General features: G+C 35.2%; 1 protein-coding gene across 12 annotated transcripts in view; it reads right to left on the bottom strand.

Moving 5' to 3' along the window:
* LOC105835192 (venom dipeptidyl peptidase 4) overlaps window positions 1–20,101 on the bottom strand; it is a 401,395-nt gene that overhangs the window by 105,967 nt on the left and 275,327 nt on the right. For all 12 annotated transcript variants that reach the window (XM_036292846.1, XM_036292835.1, XM_036292837.1 and 9 more), the window contains 2 exons: window positions 12,344–12,438; window positions 7,493–7,567 (listed from right to left, as the gene is read on the bottom strand). In XM_036292846.1, coding sequence (XP_036148739.1) covers window positions 7,493–7,567; window positions 12,344–12,438 — 170 coding nt within the window. The remainder of the gene's footprint in view (window positions 1–7,492; window positions 7,568–12,343; window positions 12,439–20,101) is intronic.

Genomic DNA, 20,101 nt, shown 5'->3' with positions numbered 1-20,101 from the left:
TCACGATCGAGAGTGAACCTACATTTGTCGGGAAACGTTATTTGTCTCTAGAGATAAAAAGTGTAGCTCCTATTCCCGCTTACGTTGTTTGATGTCATCGATGGACTTATCCCCGTTATCAAAGATTTCGAGCGCGAAAGGAAAACATTGCAGAAAGTAAAAAAGAGAATGCTGTCCATCTCTTAGTTGTTGATTTGTTACTTGTCCATCTATTTTTCATGGTATATATACAGGAGTACGAAAGAGTTGGGCAACGCAAAACAAAGAAAAATGGGATAAAAAGAGAATTCTTGGAGAGTAAGCTCTCCTCCCCCCCCCCTCTCTCTCTCTCGTCGAGCTTACTCTTCTCGGAAATGCAGGCGGAGGAAAGTTTTATTCCGCGTTTTGTGTTATGTAATAAGATAACCATATTATTATCCTCTAAAAACTTGTACTAAACAAAAAAATTATGAAGCAATTATAAAATTCTACGTACATATAAAATACTTATGTATAATCGCGCGTGTGTTATAATTACATAAACGCGTAAATATTATTTAATATATAGAGTAAATCAACGAATTAATAAATAAGTTTAGAGTAAAATGTAGTATTGAAATGTTTTGCTTAAAAAATGTAATATCATATCATTAGATATTATTCCTATTAATTTAATTCTAATATCTCAAGAAATTAGACTGTTTTCTTGATTTATTCTTTATACGCAATTTTTTTTTTTTTTTTAGATAAAAACTAATCCTTCCATCTACACGACCCCACGGTCAGAAAATATATTCTTCTATAATATTAGAAATTATTCTATATAAAGCCAAAAGTTCTTGATTGTATGTACATTATTTGATTGTATGTTAGAAAACTGCTTTTTAGTACAATACTGATAGCTGCGGATAAAATTTAAATTTGTTTTTCTTAACTTTTAGTATTATTTTTTGTGCAAATGTGTAAAATAAATATTTTTATAACATATACATGAGTTTTTATCTTTTATGCGTATACCTTTTTTTTATTGGCAGGTTGTATGCGATTCTCAACCGCGGAAAAAAACACATGAAACGGATATTCCGCGTAAATCGAGGAACTAGCATGTACAATATTTGTATATTTGTGTATTATTCGAAACGTTCTAACTTATATAACATATACATTCGACATATATATTCGAAAGATTGTAACCTATCCTCTCCAATGAAAATACTTTTTTTCCGTATTGTCCATTGCGCAAAAATATTAAGAAAGCAGAACGATACAATTAACGCAATCTTCACTTTTGTTCCAAGTAATTTCCTCACTCGCAAAGAAACTCTTGCTAAAGCGGTTTTTACCGGTACGACCAAAGCAGAAAAAATTTTTTTGTACCAACGATTATTATCCCGTTGAAACACTAATGACGCAAAAAGCACGTAACATATATTGTAACCCTGCTGGTACCCAACTAAGGGGGTTCCCCTAATGGTACAAGAAACAGCAAGCTGTTTTCGTAATATTCCTTTTGTGTCATCGACGGTTGGGGACCCGTCTAGCGTAGGGTCCTTTATGCGGTCGTAGAAGTTCGCGGATGCACCTGGTAACGTTATCTTAAAGATAGAGTATCTTCTTAAGATATTCTTCCACGTCGCAAACATCTCCTTCAGAATATTTTCCGTGCAATAAAGAAAATAACAAGGAGAGATCACGTCGCAATTCTATACGATCTCTTTATTAAAAAATGCTTATCTTTTAACGAAAAAGAAAAGAAAACCCATTATTTTTGAAATGCATTTAGCAAGGGTGTTAAGAATAAAAATGGGATAGCTGCCCATTTGCCGTCCGATCGTTAATACAATAAAACTCGTTCTGTCACGCTTGCTAAGGTTAAAATTAGAAAGACTCGATTTCCACTGACGACTCTTTTAACTCGGAGATCAATGCCTTATTCATTGAGCCCTATTAATAAATAATACCGATGACTTTTGCGATGCAACGCGGCGTACGTTCCAGGTTCTTTTCACCAGCGCGGTACAGGATAATCCCACCGTATCCCCCTATTTTGCGCGCGGATACGCTGAACAATCGGAACAGCGTATCCCGCGCATATGGGACACACGCGATCGAGGAGAATCATCCGAGCCGTCGCGGATAATCCCCTCCGCTCATGGAAGGTATAAATCCGGCAGATTCGGCAGAAATGCCGTTTAATTAATGGTCAATACGTGGACCGCGCGGCGGGATTACGCCGTTGGCGTTTGACGTTATAAAGTTAACGCAAGAGACTTATGGAGGCACGCGGGATTAATCGCCGCGAGGATCCGTCATCGATCCGTCGATATCGGCACGTTGTACGCGGGTACGGGCGGGTTTAAAAAAAAAAAAAATTAATTGGATACTCGACGGAGCATGAAATGCAAAGTGCCACGGTCGGCCGTGGATATAATTTCCTCCCTCCAGTTTAGGAGGCTACACACATTTAATTTCCCAGACAGTAACCAAGTGTAATATTTTTTACCGTCGGCCGAGCGAGGAGAGACGACGCGGGTAAAGAGGACCACGGCTGCCATCAACGTCGAGAATAAATTGTTCCTAATGTATCATTGGCACGCGACGATAAAACCAATTGATCGAACCTGTTTATTTAAATGACGCGCGGGATAATTTCAAATAAAAGTTAATTACATATAAAAAAATTACATATCAGAATTGTGCTCCTGTATTAATAATGAAACTTTGACAGATTTAAATATTTCAAAAAATAAAAGTGTAAAGAGTTAAACTGCCTCGCTGTAAATTAATCTTGCTGTACAAAATCTTGCACTTTTTTCCGAGGAAAAAAAAATTACCGGCGTATGCCTTAATTTCAATTAATAAAAGTTAAACTCAGTGCATCTTGTGCAGAAGCCGTCCGAGCTGCTCGGGCTCGCAAATTTTACGGGCGGAAGAAAGTTTGTAAACGTTAATTCGGTTATATTCCTTTATTTTGGCAAAGAGACAAAAAAAGAGCACACCGACCAGCGTAACCTTACATCTGCATTATACTTGAGGACTACGTTTTGCCGTGGTTCCTCCAAAATGATACGACGACATCCGCTTGCACGTAAGGCGTAATGCGCTTAATTTATAAAAATGGAGTAGACAGAGGATCGCGGGGGAAACTCCGCGACATTAATAGTGCATAATTTCACAAGGTATTAGAGATATAGTCCGCGCCAGATGCCGCTCCTAATATCCGGAATGGCGGTGCCGCGAGGAGGAAAATTCATAAAATGAAATTTTTAACGAAGAAAGATATCAGTGGACGAAAAACTTTTAATTACTTCAAATGAGAAAAATCTCTATTGTGTGTATCCGCGCGCGTGTGTGTGTATGTGTGTGCCCGCTTTCTCGTATCCTCTATTTAGGTACCGCGGTAAGTTTAATCGATACACGCCGCAACGGCTATTTCTATATATTTTGTGTCTCATTGGGAATTTGTATGAGCCACTTTACATAATTCCGTGAAGAGAATCCAATTAGATCAATTTAATTAGTTCACGCATATCAATGATCGTAATATCGTAAATTCGATCAATTTCAATAAACTGAAATTGTTAAATTATTGTACATATATTGTTCAACTGCCGTAAATTACTGTGAACTATGGCCGGTTAAAACGCGGTAAATAACCGTATTTTTTATTTTCTTTTAACTCGCGTTGGCGTTAAAATATAATACATCGTGCGCGCAGAACCGTGTAACTAACAATGGTGGACGTATTAAATACTCGTTGTGAAATAACTAGAAAGCGTTTTCTTTTTTCTTGAAAAACAAACTTTTCCTAACCTACTTTTTTCCTTATTTTCTTATTCTCTTATTTTCGAAATATATAATATATACATATTTCATGTAATTATAGATTCACTCCGCGAAAATTATATAAATAGAGGGGATAAACAAGAAAATGTGAACACTGATAAAAAATACACTTTTTCATTAATAAAAAATTAATCCATTGCTTGTCTTTAATACAGATTTTATTGTTTAAAATAAAATCATATAATACAACGAAATATGCACTCTTTTTAGCAAAGATGAAATGTATCATATACATCCTTAAAAACAAATAATGAGCCAATTTCTTATTAATAAAATTAATGCATCTACCAGATGTTCACATTACTCTGTCTACTTCCTCTACGAGTGATTAGCGACATTTTCTTCTCAATTCTAACTTCACTATCGAGCTGATACTCATGAAAGATCATCCCACTTCACCGTATAACTACTGTCTAATCTGCCAGAACGCTAGGGGACATCGGAGGATCGGTAACGGGATAAACCGGCCGATTTCTCGGGGGACGATTACCGTACTCGCGCACGCTGGCAGATAGCACGTAGTCGCTCCTCGGAGATCCAGATGGTCCGTCCGGGACATAACTCAGGATTTCGCGTGCGCCGGTAACAGCGGCTGCCGTGGACCGTTTGGCGTACAGGGAGACCGAGCGGAGGGCCACGCGCACGCATACAAAGGAGCGGATGAAAGGACGGCGGGGGTGAAGCGGGAGGGAGGGGTGGAGCGAGTCGAGGACGAAAGGGAGACATGGTAGCAGTAATGTATGCAATTGGACCGACCGGGCGGCGTGCACGACGAACGGTCGTTGGTCGGTCATGGATGGTGGCGTTCAGGACGCGGCGGTTCCCGTGGTCCAAGTAGAAGCGAGAGAGAGAGAGAGAGAGAGAGAGAGAGAGAGAGAGAGAGAGAGAGAGAGAGAGAGAGAGAGAGAGAGAGAGAGAGAGACAAGGGTCATCGCGTACAATCGTATAGAATCCCGCGTGGCGCGGTCGCCATTGTTATACGGTGTTTAGTTAGTATTTGCTCGCGCGGTGGTTTAAAATTTGTGTCTCTATTTCTCGTTCTTGGTGCTCGCATGATCACGTCGAATTAACTTGGCCGCGCCGCGCTTGGGACGCGCTCGAGACGACACCGATCCACGCGATGGAGTTGGCCGGGTGAGCCGGACGAAAATTAAAACGCACACACTTGCCCTGCGACAACGCCGCTCGCACATAAAGTTTGAGTTTGTACTTTATTACGTTCTTCCCTCTTTTTTTTATATACTTTTTGACTGCGGCATTTTGCGAGTAGTCGAGACCCGCGGTTGATATACCATTTAAACCGACGGTTTAAAGAGACTTGAAAGCAGAAGATTGTATTATTTTATGTTATTTTATACGGTAAGAGAGGAAGGAGGAAGTAGAACGAGTAGATTATTTATCATACAAAAAGCGAGATTGTTTTTTTTTTTTTCCATAAAATAAATTCTCCGTGCATTTTAATATAACGACCCTCACGCAAAACATGCAGACTTTAAACGCGACCTGAATACTACCGTAAATTGCTAGGCAACTGTAAAATGCATAGATTTTGAAACATATCCCTGAAAACGCGTAATAAATCCCACGCAACCATCGGTGACAACAAATTAACAGCTTAATCTTAAAATGCAAAGCAGACATGCGATGCAGACCGCTTTAACATCTAAAATTAACATAACATATTTTGCATAGCTTGTCAAAGAGATGTATTTGACAAAAATTTTTTAATCTATTGTAGCGAGAATGGTTGTAAACTTGCTTATGTTCCGTTATAAAAGTTTTCCATTCTCTTAAATGATAATTTAAAAAAAGAAAATTAAAAACATAATAAGATATTTTCAATTTTTCTTTAAAATAATTATTGCGTATTTAAATGTGTGGGCAAAAAGAATGCGCAATATTGAAGTGTAAGAACTTACTTAAGGATCCCGAAATATACGTACGTTCGTTCCGATAATGCTCGAAACATTATTTTAAACGAATACCGTCGGATTAAACGAACTTCGCACCACTCTGACTAGCACACAGTCTGACCTTAATTCATTCGCGGGCTTATCCGAATGCATCCGCTCGGAATGTGGGTGCACGGTTCCAGAGATCTTGGGCTCCAGGTCCTTATAATTACTGGTCTTTGGAAGTTTAAGCGGTTTCCTACCGACGTACAGTCAGACCACCTGACGAACGGTTCGCCGAGTGACGAAGAACGGAGAAGGAAGAGGAACGAGGATGGTGGAACGCGAAATATTTATCGCAGCCATTCCGTTCGGCAATACGATTAACTTCCAGATAGTCTACCTTGCTTTTCGTGATTACCTCGCTGTGCAGTATTACATTCGCTCTCTTGAAAACTCCATTCACGTTTACAACATAAAGCAGAAGTTAAGATTATTCTTGTATATGATATCTGACTTTTATTTTTGAATTTTATATTTATTTTGATTAATGTGAAATTAGCACGATTTGATGTTCAATATTATAACTGAAAGACTTTCTACAAAAATCTAACAAGACCAAAAGTTAAATTTTCAGGAAACAAAAAATGTCTCGTCTGTAAACTGTATTGCGGAAATATAGCCGTTTTTGAACATATAATAGGTTTAAGAAATGTTGTAGACTTTGATTAAAATTTTTTAAATCTAATTTAAAAAATCTTTAGTTCTGGCAGGAGAATTTTACATTTATAACATACTACCGAATTTACCCTACAAAAAATGTTTTACATTTACATTTTCTTAAGAATATTAATCATAATAATAAAAAAGAAAATATTATTTAAAATATTACGTAATAACTTTTCACTTTTCATATTTAATGTATAAAATTGCTCTTAAAATATATTCTCTTATATTACTTTTTGCATAAATATGGAAATTTTTCTCTGCATATAAGTATAAGAATAAAATAAAGTCCAAGTATAAGAATAAAGTTCCAGATTTTCATTAATATTTTGAGAACTCATTAAAAAAAAAATTTTCTTAATAAATAAACTTGACTTTTGCAGAAAACCCTTCATAATAATATTTCATAATTGGAATAACAAAAATTCACATTCTTTTCAATCAACATATTATCGAAATATCGATTATCCATTTCCTAATATTTCTCACCAAACCTATACACTTGATAACATTAAAACTGGCTTATTTTATTTAACAAAAAAATTAAACAGCGTATTTTCAACATGTGTTTTAAAATATCAAAGAGAGGACATCACGGACAATGAACTTCAAACACTTGTTGAACCGAGAGACATCAATTAACTTGCAATCTACTTGGAAAGAGAGAATCATTATTACGGTGAAAAAGCATCCCTTCGTTAACGTTAATATTAAAGCTCACAGTCTATCGTCGAGTTTATTACATGGGCATCAGACATGCAAAGTCAGAAATTGCCTATTCGTAAGGTTGAGTCGGGGACAATTACATTGCGCTGCTGTAATCCTCATTTGCATGCATATGTTTTCGAGGAAAAGCCGCGTCGTCAGCACGGTAATTATCACACCATCAAAGATTCGCAGTAATTTTAATTAAGTAATATTTCACGGCTAATCGACGTTTCGTTTTATCGCGCAACTGCATTTCTCGGCGTGAATGCGTAATAATAACGCACGCGCTTCCGTTATTCCGCTTCGTCAAAAGTTAAAAAAAAAGGGGGGGCAACACTTACCTTCTGGTAATTGAGAGCGAGCAACAGATATTTCCTATCGGCAGATAACTGGTGATCGAAACTCGACAGCAAGGACTGAAAGCACAAAATACCAAATCATTTATAAATGTCGCCAGGGCGCAATGCAATTTTGCAGCTCGATTCAATAAAGTGTCAAACAAACCGAAGTGCAACAAACAAGAATATAAAAAAAAAAAACAGCGTAAAACGCAGGAGCAGGGGAGACTTATAGGAATCAATGTTATTACACGGTTTAACGAATCCGATACATTTATTTACTTTGCTGGCAGTTAGTTCGCGAATTAACGCGATCAGCGTTTCACGTTTCAATTCGAACCGTGCAAATTGACGCAGCAGCTTCGCCAACAGCGATTGAGGGTTAAAGTAAACGTGCTGATCGTTACTCATTAAAAGTATAATTCTAACCTGGCTAATATCTTTGCAAACCGACGTCGTGCAGCGCGATAAAAAGTAAGCGCATTAACTAGTTCCACTGATAACAAGGAGAGCCACTGGTAAAAGGAGTGCGAAAATCTCGTGCTCGCGTGTCAGGCCGCGGTAATCGGCGTCGGTGGGAACGCGCCGGGGATCGCGCAGAATCACGGGCACACCAACTTATCGCTTATCACGCTTATAAAACGAGTCGTTAGCGGGAGGAACACGAACTGCAAACGCGAGACGACCGTGGCTTCGAAAGTGGCTTCGTACTGTCGCGACGATCCGGAACGGTTTGTCGAAATCACGACGAGTAAATTATAATCGCGCGCGCGCGACACGGACCACCGCCGCACCCGGGGGGTTGTTGAATGAGCTACGACGGACATCTAGTAATGGGATGACCATCGTTAACCGAAGTCGCGCGTTCGAGCGAGACAATCGTTTCGAGCTGCGAGACGGACGGATCCGACCGACGATCGTACCACTTAGCCGTCCCGATCATAATATACGATAACTGGCGACCGACACACACATACACGTGCACCACGCAACTAGGATTATTACTGTAATACGGTCAAGTTTATTCGCGTGATTCTGGCGGATCGCGTCTTTATGTGTTTTGATGCCGTGGCTGCTCCGATGCAATATGCATGTATATTGAAATGTAAGCTTTAAGCTTCGAGGGAAGGTAGCTTGTTCCTATGTTAGTCTTCAAAGTTATATATATATATATACACACTAATAGAAAAATATGTTGTAATTGTAACTATAATTACATAGTAAAATAATTATAGTTAGGAATATTATTTTTATAGTAATTATTACTATAATATTGGTAATAATATAACTATATATTTATGGTAAATGCTTATAATGATCATTTATGGTACAACTAACTGTGTAAAAATCTCCATTTTAGTTATAGCAATCATATCATAAGTTGCATAAACTAATATTATGGTTATAAGAACTATAATATAGTTTAAACCAACATAAATTTATGGTCCATTGGGGACCATGTTAAATTATTTTATTATGCAATTATAGTTACAAATGCAACATATTTTTCTATTAGTATATATATATGTATATTTAGAAAGTATTTTTTAATTAGGTTTCTCCAATAATTAATATTTAGGTAATAACTATCATTCTATTAGTTGTTACAACTCTAGAATATATGTATATTATTAATTTTGTTTAGAAACGCAGTTAAGAGAAGGTTGCCGAATGCGTAATACACTTAAGTTACTTTTCACTATATTTGCCAGTTAGTACTAATTATACGCAAATTGTTGGAACTTGATGTTTCAGGTTCAAATGTTTCACCTATTAGTATAATGTTTGATCCTCTCACTAATTAGCAAATTAATTTGTTATAAGCTTTTCTGCAACATGGCAAAATATATAACTTACACATGATCGCTTAAATCGTATCCGCGGGTCTCTTATAAATAGTGTCACCTTTAAAAATAAATTTATAACTAAAAATATTTAGAAATATAAGAAATAATTAACTAATATTATTTTATTAAAAATTTATTTGTAAAACTCAAACATTTAATAATTAAAAGATAATAATGAAAAAGTAAGGACGCCAATGCACTTTTTAGCAGCACATTTCTAAACAATAAAAAGAATTTATTTAATAAATTGTTTTTATTAACTTTTATTAAAATTGCAATAAATTGAAGTAAAACTGTATATTAAAGCAGAAGTAATAAGTAAATACCGTTGTAAAATTTCAATAGTTTAACTGATTCACCGATAATTTCATGTACATGTGTTTCTGAATGAATTTTTAAAAAGGGGGAAAAAAGAAAATCGTCTATAATATTGACACAGAGACAAAGTGACAGTTTTATCATGTTACGTGGTAAAAGTTGTGATTCTATTAACAACTTTCCGAACTAATATTAAAGTATTCTGCAGGGACAGCTTGACACATACGTAATAAACTTGTTACTCTTAAGCACGTAAAATTTTTATACGGGACGTGAAATAAAAAGCAACTTCAAACTACCACATAATTCAAAGTTCATGTTTCTTTTTCTATTGAAGAAAAACATTAACGCCTATACATAAAACTTTGTTGTTGTCACCGTTCAAATAATCAGAATTCTAGATCCGAATTAAACAAAAAAAAAATACAGGAGACAAACGTTAATATAATTGTTTTTTTCACTTTGACTGAAAGCTAATTTTTGCAGTTTGTCCTACTAATTGTTCTGTTTATCGATGGTAACAAAAAAATATTCCTGGATTCTCAAAGGCGGCCTTTGAGTGCATCTGTATAATTGCATCAGCGAATCCCCTGACATATAATTCACTTGGAATGCGCTCGTATCGAAACGGTGAGTAGGCTCGCCAGATGCAATTGTCCAAATGTACTCACTCAAAGACCCCGGCGCTCGATATATACGTATATACGCGAGTGAAGGTGCACGGGTCATAAACTCTCTAATAGCTTTCAGACTAACAAGGAGAACGTCCCGATAAGGCTTCTCTCTCTCCGCCCGGCGCTGCAAGAAGAACCCCGAGAGCCGCGCGTTAGAAATGTTTCCCCCCCGTAAGATTTCGAGTAATGCAGCAAATGCGGAAGACCTCATTTAACTCGAGAGACGTAAGAAAGGGCGCAAGTTCGACAGTAAAAATAAAGTTTCGGAGCGTCGCGCCGGTTAACCGTTGCAATTTCTCTTTAGCGCATCTCGAGATCCTCCCCGCCGGCTCGCTTAATTGAAAGAATCGGCTTACTCCGCGCGCTTGCTGATTATGGCGACGGGGCATCCCCCCCCCCCCGACGAGAGATTTTATTCGAAAAAATGAAGCGTCCGTTCGTGAGTGTTTGCAGAAAAATGGTTTCAAACTGGTCTCTTTCTCTTCTCTGTCGGAATAAGAAATATTAAATACAATCGCTACGCTCTACGACACGAAAGCGTAGAAAGTAATAAAAAATAATGTAACTGCTCAACGATTTTCTTCATCCATCTCTATAAAGAACACTTCCCTCTCATAAATTTCGAAACCTTTTGTTGAAAAAAAGATTTAATAACGGAAAAATTCTCGCTAAAGAACATTTTTTTTTTTTTTTTAACAAAAACTTGAATCTGAAAAGTAACGGAATGCAGCCGCGATACATCACGGCGGGCGCATGACAAATAGTTTTGCGTAACGATAAATTCCGTAAATACATCATTTAGACTTTCCTCCGAGGAGACATCGCGTAATGTTAAATCTCGCGGAGATAGGCATCGTATTACAGTTGTCGTAATGAATCATTTTACAACGGCGGCGACGGTCCCCGCGCGGTAGCGCGGGCCGGATATCTGCGCGGCGCGTACGCGAACGAGAATCGTCGACGATAGATTGCACGCGTCAGAACGTGAAAGATAACAAGCAATTACGGTTCCGACGATCTCTTCGGCAGCGGCGGCGGCGGTGTCGCGGGAATAACGATGGGCGCGCGCGCGATGCATGCATGGGGAGGCTCTCGAGCGTGTGCTTTACATTATACGTTTCTCGTTTTCCCCTCGTGTGAAATTATTTCGCCCCTCTTTCCGATTTCCCGCCCGCCTCGTCCTGCTTTCGCATTCGAACCGCACGCGCGGCTTTACGCTCCCATACGTATGTATAAACACGCACGCTTCTCGCGCCGTGGGACGCGCGATTTAATTGATCGCGCATGAATATGAATTAGAGGGGAGGAAGGAGGGGGAGGGGAGAGGAAGAAACTCGGGGTGAGGCAGGATAGAGGGGACACGTATGATGTTTTCGTACGGTGAATTTCTGCGGTCGTTATCCGCGATTTCGAAAGTGAGGCGCTGCACCAGTGCGACGCGAACAATTAATTCGTACACCCCGACTATTCATACCGCGCGCGGTTTCTATTTAATCGCATGCACGGTTAATGCGACAATAATTGCGCGCGTTAACGTTAACGCGCGCAAAAATTTGTTTACGTATACACACTTTCCGAGATCGGCGTTAGAGTACATATTCCAAAGTAATTGATTACCTCCAATAGCGCTGTGACATATTTCATATTTTACGTTATTAATGATGTATTGATATGCCACATATAATTAACACTATATGTTGTTTTTCTTTGTTTAATTAATACCTAATTAATGTCAGTCTTGTTTACGCTTCAGCCTGTACTCTATGAATTTATTATGGATTTTAATTTAATATTCCATTTATAACTTATGTCAATAGTAACATTAATATTATTAGCAGAAGAGAAAGAGAGAGAGAGAGAGAGAGAAAATGTAATAACTCGAGTAAAATAACTGATAATTCTGAGATTCATTACGGATAGAAATTCTCGAGCGAGCGCTCCTGGATTTCATGCAAACTTCGTGGAGTCCCCCGCGAGAACTTTCACACAACGTGCGGAAGTTTGAGAAAACTTACGGGATTGGAATAGTCCAGCATGATCTTGGACGTGGCCGAGCTGACATTGTAGATCAACAAATTGCCTATCTCGTCTCGGTAGAGGATCTCGTCTCCTGCAACAAAAAGGACACGTTAGCGGGAATTGAATTTTAAATTAATACACCCGCCCGACAGTAATGTCATCACCATTTCGCTATTTCGCAGGCCGTGTTGCACACCGCCCCGCGATTAAATCCTACGCGCGCACTTTAAGCGCTCTTTTTTTTTTCGCGCCGAAATCTCATTTCGTCTCGTGGATTATAACGAAGTGTCTCGCGTGCGCGCTTTTGCGCTTGTCTCACAACGTGTTAAAAAAATAATCGATTATAAGCCTAAAGTGCGTTGCAAGATTCCCTTATTTAAAGAGACATTCGACAGAATTGCCGCAGTTGCAAAATCGTTTTTAAATACGCTAGAATAAATCTAAATAATAAAAATAGTAAATGGTAATAAGTTAATAATAATAAATAGAAGTGTCAAATCTTTCCTCATAAAAAACTAACCAAATAAATTATTACGCACAAAGAAAACTTTATAGTAAAAATTATCATGGTAAATAGTAAACGTGGACCAAGGAAGAAATTATGAAAACTTTTATTGTTTTTCACCAAGTTATTATAGTATTTACACTACTTGGTATAATTCTCTAAAATTTCTTTTTATGGTCAGCTAATATAGTATATCGTAAGTTTCAATATAAAAATTTCTCCATATAAAATAAAGGAAAATATTTCATCAAAATGAAGAAAGTAATTGATGAAAAGTTACAGAAAATTTCAGAGAATCTGATTTTTTGCCACAAAAAATAAATTTTTAGTTTCTTCAATTTCTCTATGCTTTTCAGACAAGAGTAAAAAATTTTCTATAATGATATCTAAAAACTGTTAAAATACTAACGTCTCCGTTAGATCGTGCAAAGATGGAACTTGTATAGAAATGATGACTGATTAATTGCTTCCGCATTGCTCGTCAGCCTTTGTACGACTTTTCCTTATAGGAATTGAGCATGCGGTTTCCTTCGAAAACGATTGAAGGAAAGGATGTGAAAAGAGAACAAAGGAGAAACGAAGGAACGAGTAAATTTCAGAGGCGAGAGCTCGTCCTTCTCGAAAATCGATTTTCGCGAACCGACAGTACGCCATTTCATCAATCTTGGTGAGACTGGCACCGTAAAAATCCCCGGAATAAGAAGCGTTGAGTTAGATTACGATAGACCATGAGTAAGAAATATTTTTATCGTTATCGAGAAAGTGGGAGAGGCAAGGGAAAACGTAAGGAAAGGAGGCAGGGAAAGGAACAGGGCAGAAGTGGCAAGGAAATGTGGAAAATGAAGGTAAATGCACAGCAGTAAGAGTCGGAGAAACGAGAAAATAACATTACTCGTGAAAATTTTCCTTCAATGTCCAGCGTTCGCGATCAATATTACAGCGATTCATACAAAACCGATGACAATTAATTTTCAATGATGCTTAAAGAGTAGTTCTGTTTGAATTTAATAATCTTTCGCCCTTTCCGAGAAAATTACAAAGAAGTGCAAGAATAACGAGATCATTATAACATGTATAATATTCATGTATATTTAAATGATATAAAATGTCTTCCTGAGAATGAGTTTAATATGACAAATCAATATGGTAATAGGTAACAGTTTTATAATTAGTTTACTTCCTTAGTCCCATTTTGTTTTTAATATTTCATTAATTTATTCGCACACGTACAGCACGCGGCAAAAGTTCTGGGACGATCAAATATCTTGAAAATAAAGCGTTATTGAGAAAAATTTCAGAAAGAAATTGTATATGAAAAAACTTTTTTTTTAAAGATTATATACAGGTCATCACCGTTTTGAAAAATAAAATTGTATAAATTTTTAAAATAAATCATTCAAAAATTAATTTTATCATCATTTTACTCTTCAAACCATACAACATTTTTTTCAATAATGCTTTATTTTCTCAAGATATCTAAATATTCCGTTCCGGAGCTTATGTCACGCATTGTAGAGAGTCTCTTTACGTACGTTCCGTATTACGTTTCCACAATTTTCAAAATCATTCCAATGTTTACCTAAAAATAACAAGCAAAAAACTGTAATTGTGCCACGTGATAAATAAAACGTGCTGTGATAATTAAAGAAGTAAAACGTTCTTTCACAATATTAAACAGACGCATCCCTTTAATGTTACAGGGCTGCACGTTGCAGTATAAACTTCGTTTCACTCAGCCGCTGGTTGTTCGCTCGACCGACAAACAAGGGGTGGCGTGTACCGCGGAACGAATAGTCCCGACAGATTCAACACAGTGAACTACATCAACGTATAATCCGACAAAAGAACCAGTTTTTTGACGATAGTTTCCCGGCGGCGCCACAAACTTTGATTCTTCAAGGATTACTTTACGCAACGTCACGAAAATCGTTTCTTTTTTCTTTTAAAGACAATTTGCCTTTCTGTATGATAAACAAAGAGAATAAACAAGAAGATCTTTTACGAGAAAAGCGATTCTTCATATTTGATTTTGCGAAGTAAACGTGAGTCAGAACAGATGTATTTATTTAATTTCAGCAAATCCCCTTAATGAATAAAAAAGGTCGGGACGTATTGCAAATATTGCGGAAGAAAATTTCACATCTGTAGAACTAAATGCAATCGTATACATATATTATTTAGTAAAATATAATTTCCTATTTAATATCCACCAGCAACTTTCGTTAATCAATTTAGAACATAAAAAAATCGATAAATTTTTGAAGACATTCTAATTATGAAGAAACGAAAATTGAAAGTTGATGGAATGTGATAGCCGATGCAGGCGTAGACAGAACTGTCTTAAAAAATTAAACAACATTTGTCTTCATTCATAAATTTATTTTAATGTCTCGTTTAATGTAATTTCATCTGAAAATGGCAAAAGATTAATTTAAAATGTCAAAAATAGTACATGTTCAACAATATGGTGCCACGAAAATTAAAACACGACATTATGTGTATTAGAGGAAGATTAATTAACAAAGTTTCTCAACGGGTGATGTAGGTGCGTTTGAAACTCATTGCTTCTTTCATGTCAGTGAAAATTTCATAATCATCTCCAGTGCAATGTATGTAAATTTTAATGTTATTTTTTACATTTATGTGCAACAATTGTATTTATTTTTAAACATACAATTTGTAACGATACTTGTATAAAAATAGCTGATTTTTTTTTTCTCGAAAAGCTTCAGACAATTTCTAGATATATTAGTAAAGATATTTTAATACAACAACTTTCTTTTTTGTTTTTATGTTGATCATGAAAATGCAAAGATAAGCGACAAAAACAAAGTTAACAACCGCAAAAAACCAGAAGCAACTAGGCAGTAGTGGTTCAGAAAACAATATTTATGTAACCACCATGTCAAAATGATAAAATTACGATATAAATAATTTTTTTATGTTATAAAACTATGTAGTAATAAAAATAATTATTTCTAAATCACAGAATAAAAATGTTTCTATATTCCTTTCTTTCACGTAATATCCTGTTTTTTTGTTAAAAATTAATATTCTAATATATTATTTGTTTAATTTGTTTTATTTGACACAAATACAACAAAACGTTGAAAGAACTCAATTTTTATATTTTCTAACATACTTGTTAATTTTTTAATAGATTAAAGAATAATATCTTTAGCAATATTACAGAATTTTACAGGAATATTCAGAATATAATACTTTTGTTTCATTTTCAAATAATATATAATATTTATATATTTAATATAATATGCTAATAAACTGAATATTTTTATCGAAAAAAACAGCAAATAGAAACCTTTGATAATTGTATATGTATACGTATAAAATTTATATGTATACATTTTTCATTTTATAATATTTATTTTAGCTTCAGCTCTTTTGTTAAGTCTGTGCGTAAAACGTCCATTTTGGCTTTTACGCACAATTACATTCAGCCGTTTCAAATAACTACACAGTCAAATAATATTCTATCTACTGCGCAGAGCTATTTTCAATGTCTCGTATGTGTAAGGCATTGTATAAAATAAAATCGCTTTGATGCACGATTAAATTGATAATGATGGATTAATAAATTCTGAACGTGTTACTCTATTAGTCATTGTGCAAAGCCGTATTAAAATTATAAATGAATTCTGCTTTGTCGCACTAACAGTGCAGATTTTCATAAATGATTTTGGACGAACGAAAATACAAAACGTGGTAATTTTAAGCGTATCATTATTTCGCAATTAAAAAAAAAACGGCAATTCTGTATTTTGTTATATTCATTTTCTTTAATCTATTTTTTAATCGTAATTTATATTGTAATTCGTACGATTTACCAAATTATTAATATGTGATACAACGGAAACAATTCACATCATATTATCTATTAAAGGTTATCTATTAAAAAAATCTTGACAAATATTCCTCGTAAATCAGAGTTTTATTATTTAAATTACAACTTATTTAAATAATAATTAAAATTAAGATTCGTAATGTTTTCGAATTCGTTATTTTTTATAACTTATAAAATCAATTTAAATCAGTCTTAAATAATAAAAACATTATTCGTAATTTAAAATGTAAAAGATTATTCACAAAATTCCGAGAAAGATAATTAAATCCTACATTCCTTAACAATCACAATAAAACGCTGTCAATTTCGTTCTGCGGTATCACTTGTTTTCTGGACAAAACAGCGGTGTGCGAAATGTGATTTACATTTAGGTGAACATAACACCGAGGGTTCGACCGATTTCTCAAGGAGAATAACGCATTAACGAGACACCATCGTATCTCATGCGGGATTGTATCTCACAACGAGATATTCGCCATTACGGGGCAACGTCGTCCGGGTGGCTGGAACGTTGTCTTCTGGGATTTCATAGCGACAGCGACGGGTGGAGAGAGAGACACGACGTTTACGATTTACCGTCACCGACTGCGTATATCTCGCAAGAAATAGGCCAAAACGAAAAATGCAAAAGAACCGAAAACTTTATAAGTTGGCTTCCGTGGCCATTAGATAAAAATATTGTACGCCGGAATGATTTAAACTTTTTTTCTGATAGACTCTGCAGCGTTTATATCGATTAATTCAATAACTATAAGCAATTATGTGCGTGTGAAATTCTTAACATATCTATTATATTGAAATTTTAACCGATCATTTCAACTGAATGCTTTCAAGCAAAGATTCAGTATTAAATCATTGAGTTAATTAATTAAAATTAATTATTTAAATAGAATATTAACGATTTATTTTAATATTTAATTAAATAATCGATTTGATATAAACGCACTTTTTAATTAAATAATTTAATATAAATGTACTTTTTAATCGTGTTCTTTTAACATTGTAAATCATATATACTTGAAAAAAATGTTATACAAAGTCAAATCTCTTGCTGAAGTCATATGTATAAAACGTAAACATTTCCACTAAAACTAAAATATTAATTGCTTTTAAAAGATAAACATTTCTTTAAATTAAATTCATAAGCAATTTCTATAAATGTAAATTAATGTTTTGTGGCGGTTGCAATTAGGATTCACCCTCGAATAGAACGGTAAATCATCATTAAAATCCGGCAGTCGTAAATAAATTTGCACGAAACAATGCTCATTTAATTAATATCCAGAGGCGAATTATTTCTTTTAATGTCGCATCATTACGCGATGATTAATGGCGCGTATTTACTGCCGCGTCGATTAAACCAACAACAGACGGGAATAAATTTTACACCTGGCTTGCCGGTCCCATATGCGCCGGCCTATTTCCCGTGTCTACGAGTACGTATATATAGTTGCATATAGTTGAAATATGTTTTGTAATGACACGTGTGTGCACGCGCGCGAACGACAGCGCGTACATCTGACCCGTTGGCGCGTGAAATCTGGCACGGCCGGGATGAAAATGGATACCCATGGAAATGTACAACACATTCGTTGCGCAAGTGGATTACAACGTACACGTCATTAACACACGACCGTCCAATCAGAAACGGTTCCGTTATAAAAAGCCACGTCGTCGTATTCGCGGCACTTCGCGACGTCCGCGGAAGAATTATCGCGGTAGAATCCCTCGGATAGAGATTTTAATTACGTCCGCGATTGCAGAAGGAAGTTATCAAGAATATCGGTCTGACTTTCACCGTGAGAAGGAATTTGCCTATCGTAATTCCGAGGATTCACGCGCGGAACGTCAAATTATGTTACGTGAGTTTGCGTTCAAACGAGACCGCACCGAAGAATGTGTATACTTTCGTAATTTTCTTATTAACGAAGAGGAAGGTAATTGCGCAAGTGTTGTTTTACAATAATTTTTTGTTGAACGCGAAATAATAACACGCGAGCACGACTTATTTTTTATATGAATCTTCAAATTCAAAATTCTATAGAGATGACGTTTGAATTGTATTGGAGACATTATTTTCTGAAAAATTTACATGAGATAATCATAAATTTAGAGATACGACTAAAGATATCACTTTTATAAATTTATGATACATTTCATAAGAGAAAGAATTTATGATACATTTCATAAGAGAAAAAAACAAAAGATTTATTGTACGAGGTACAATTTTACGTGATTTCTGTAAATTCAATCAATTTACAGAAAAATACTGAAAGATTGTATTTACTTTCTGTAAATTCAATCAATTTACAGAAAGATTATACTGAAAGATTGAATTTACCTTTTGTAAATTGAATCAATTTTTACAGAAAAATACTAAAAGTTTGAACATGCTATATAATAGAATAATCAAAGCTGCTTAATGTTTACCTTCTATACATGTCGTATTAAATCTAATATGTTTTGATCTTCAGTCCATTTGTTACCTTCGTGCATGCTTCACATATTTTTATTCATTTTTTGACATATTGTATTACTTGACCACATTTTAATTGATAATTTATTCACTGACCTTTGACATGTAAGTTCTTATTTGTTTTACGTTACATTTATATATTCTTGACTGTTTTACACTTTTAAGTTTTATGTGCTTAACTTACATCAAATGTACTTCTATTGTAAAAAGTTGCTTTATATTTCGTTGGTCTGAACTTATTAAGCGGTTATGTTGTTCAATGAGCATAATTTGTAATAAAAACCCGAAGAGAATTTAAATCAAGAATTAAAACGTTGTTTTTCTAATAAACAAAATTTATCAAAATGTCAACTAATTAATATTCATTTATAGTACGTGATTTGTCCAGCGCGTCATCGGCCCAAGTGTGCCTGATTTTCACCTGATTTATTACATTAATTATTGTACAAAACGCTTATTTTTCATATTTCTACTTTTCATTATTAGAATAATAAATGTTTATCAATTTAAGAAATAGTACATTCCAATCACAATGTATGTGATCAATGTATGTGATTGGAATCTAGAGGTTCAAGTTTAAATCTACCAGAATAAGTGTATTTTTGTTAAAGACTATATATATATATATATATATATATATATATATATATATGTGTGTATATATAAAATAAATTTAAATTATCAATGTCAATGTAATAATTTAAAATATGTCGGAAATTTAAATTATGTCGGAAATATGCGTACATTTTTTTTAAATATAAAAAACTCCTGATTTCAAAATGTTGTATTTAATTTTTATTGATATTTGTACCCCTTGTACAATTGCATAAGATTTTTATTTCAACGTTTGTACTTCTACCTTTTGGCGATGCATGCTTCGGAGTGTTGTAACGATACGTAAAGTTCACGTT

The sequence above is a fragment of the Monomorium pharaonis genome, chromosome 10, assembly GCF_013373865.1.
Source record: "Monomorium pharaonis isolate MP-MQ-018 chromosome 10, ASM1337386v2, whole genome shotgun sequence".
In the NCBI taxonomy this organism is placed as follows: Eukaryota; Metazoa; Arthropoda; class Insecta; order Hymenoptera; family Formicidae; genus Monomorium; species Monomorium pharaonis.
Note: the sequence above shows the minus strand (reverse complement) of the source record. Positions and strands in the feature narration are given on the sequence as shown.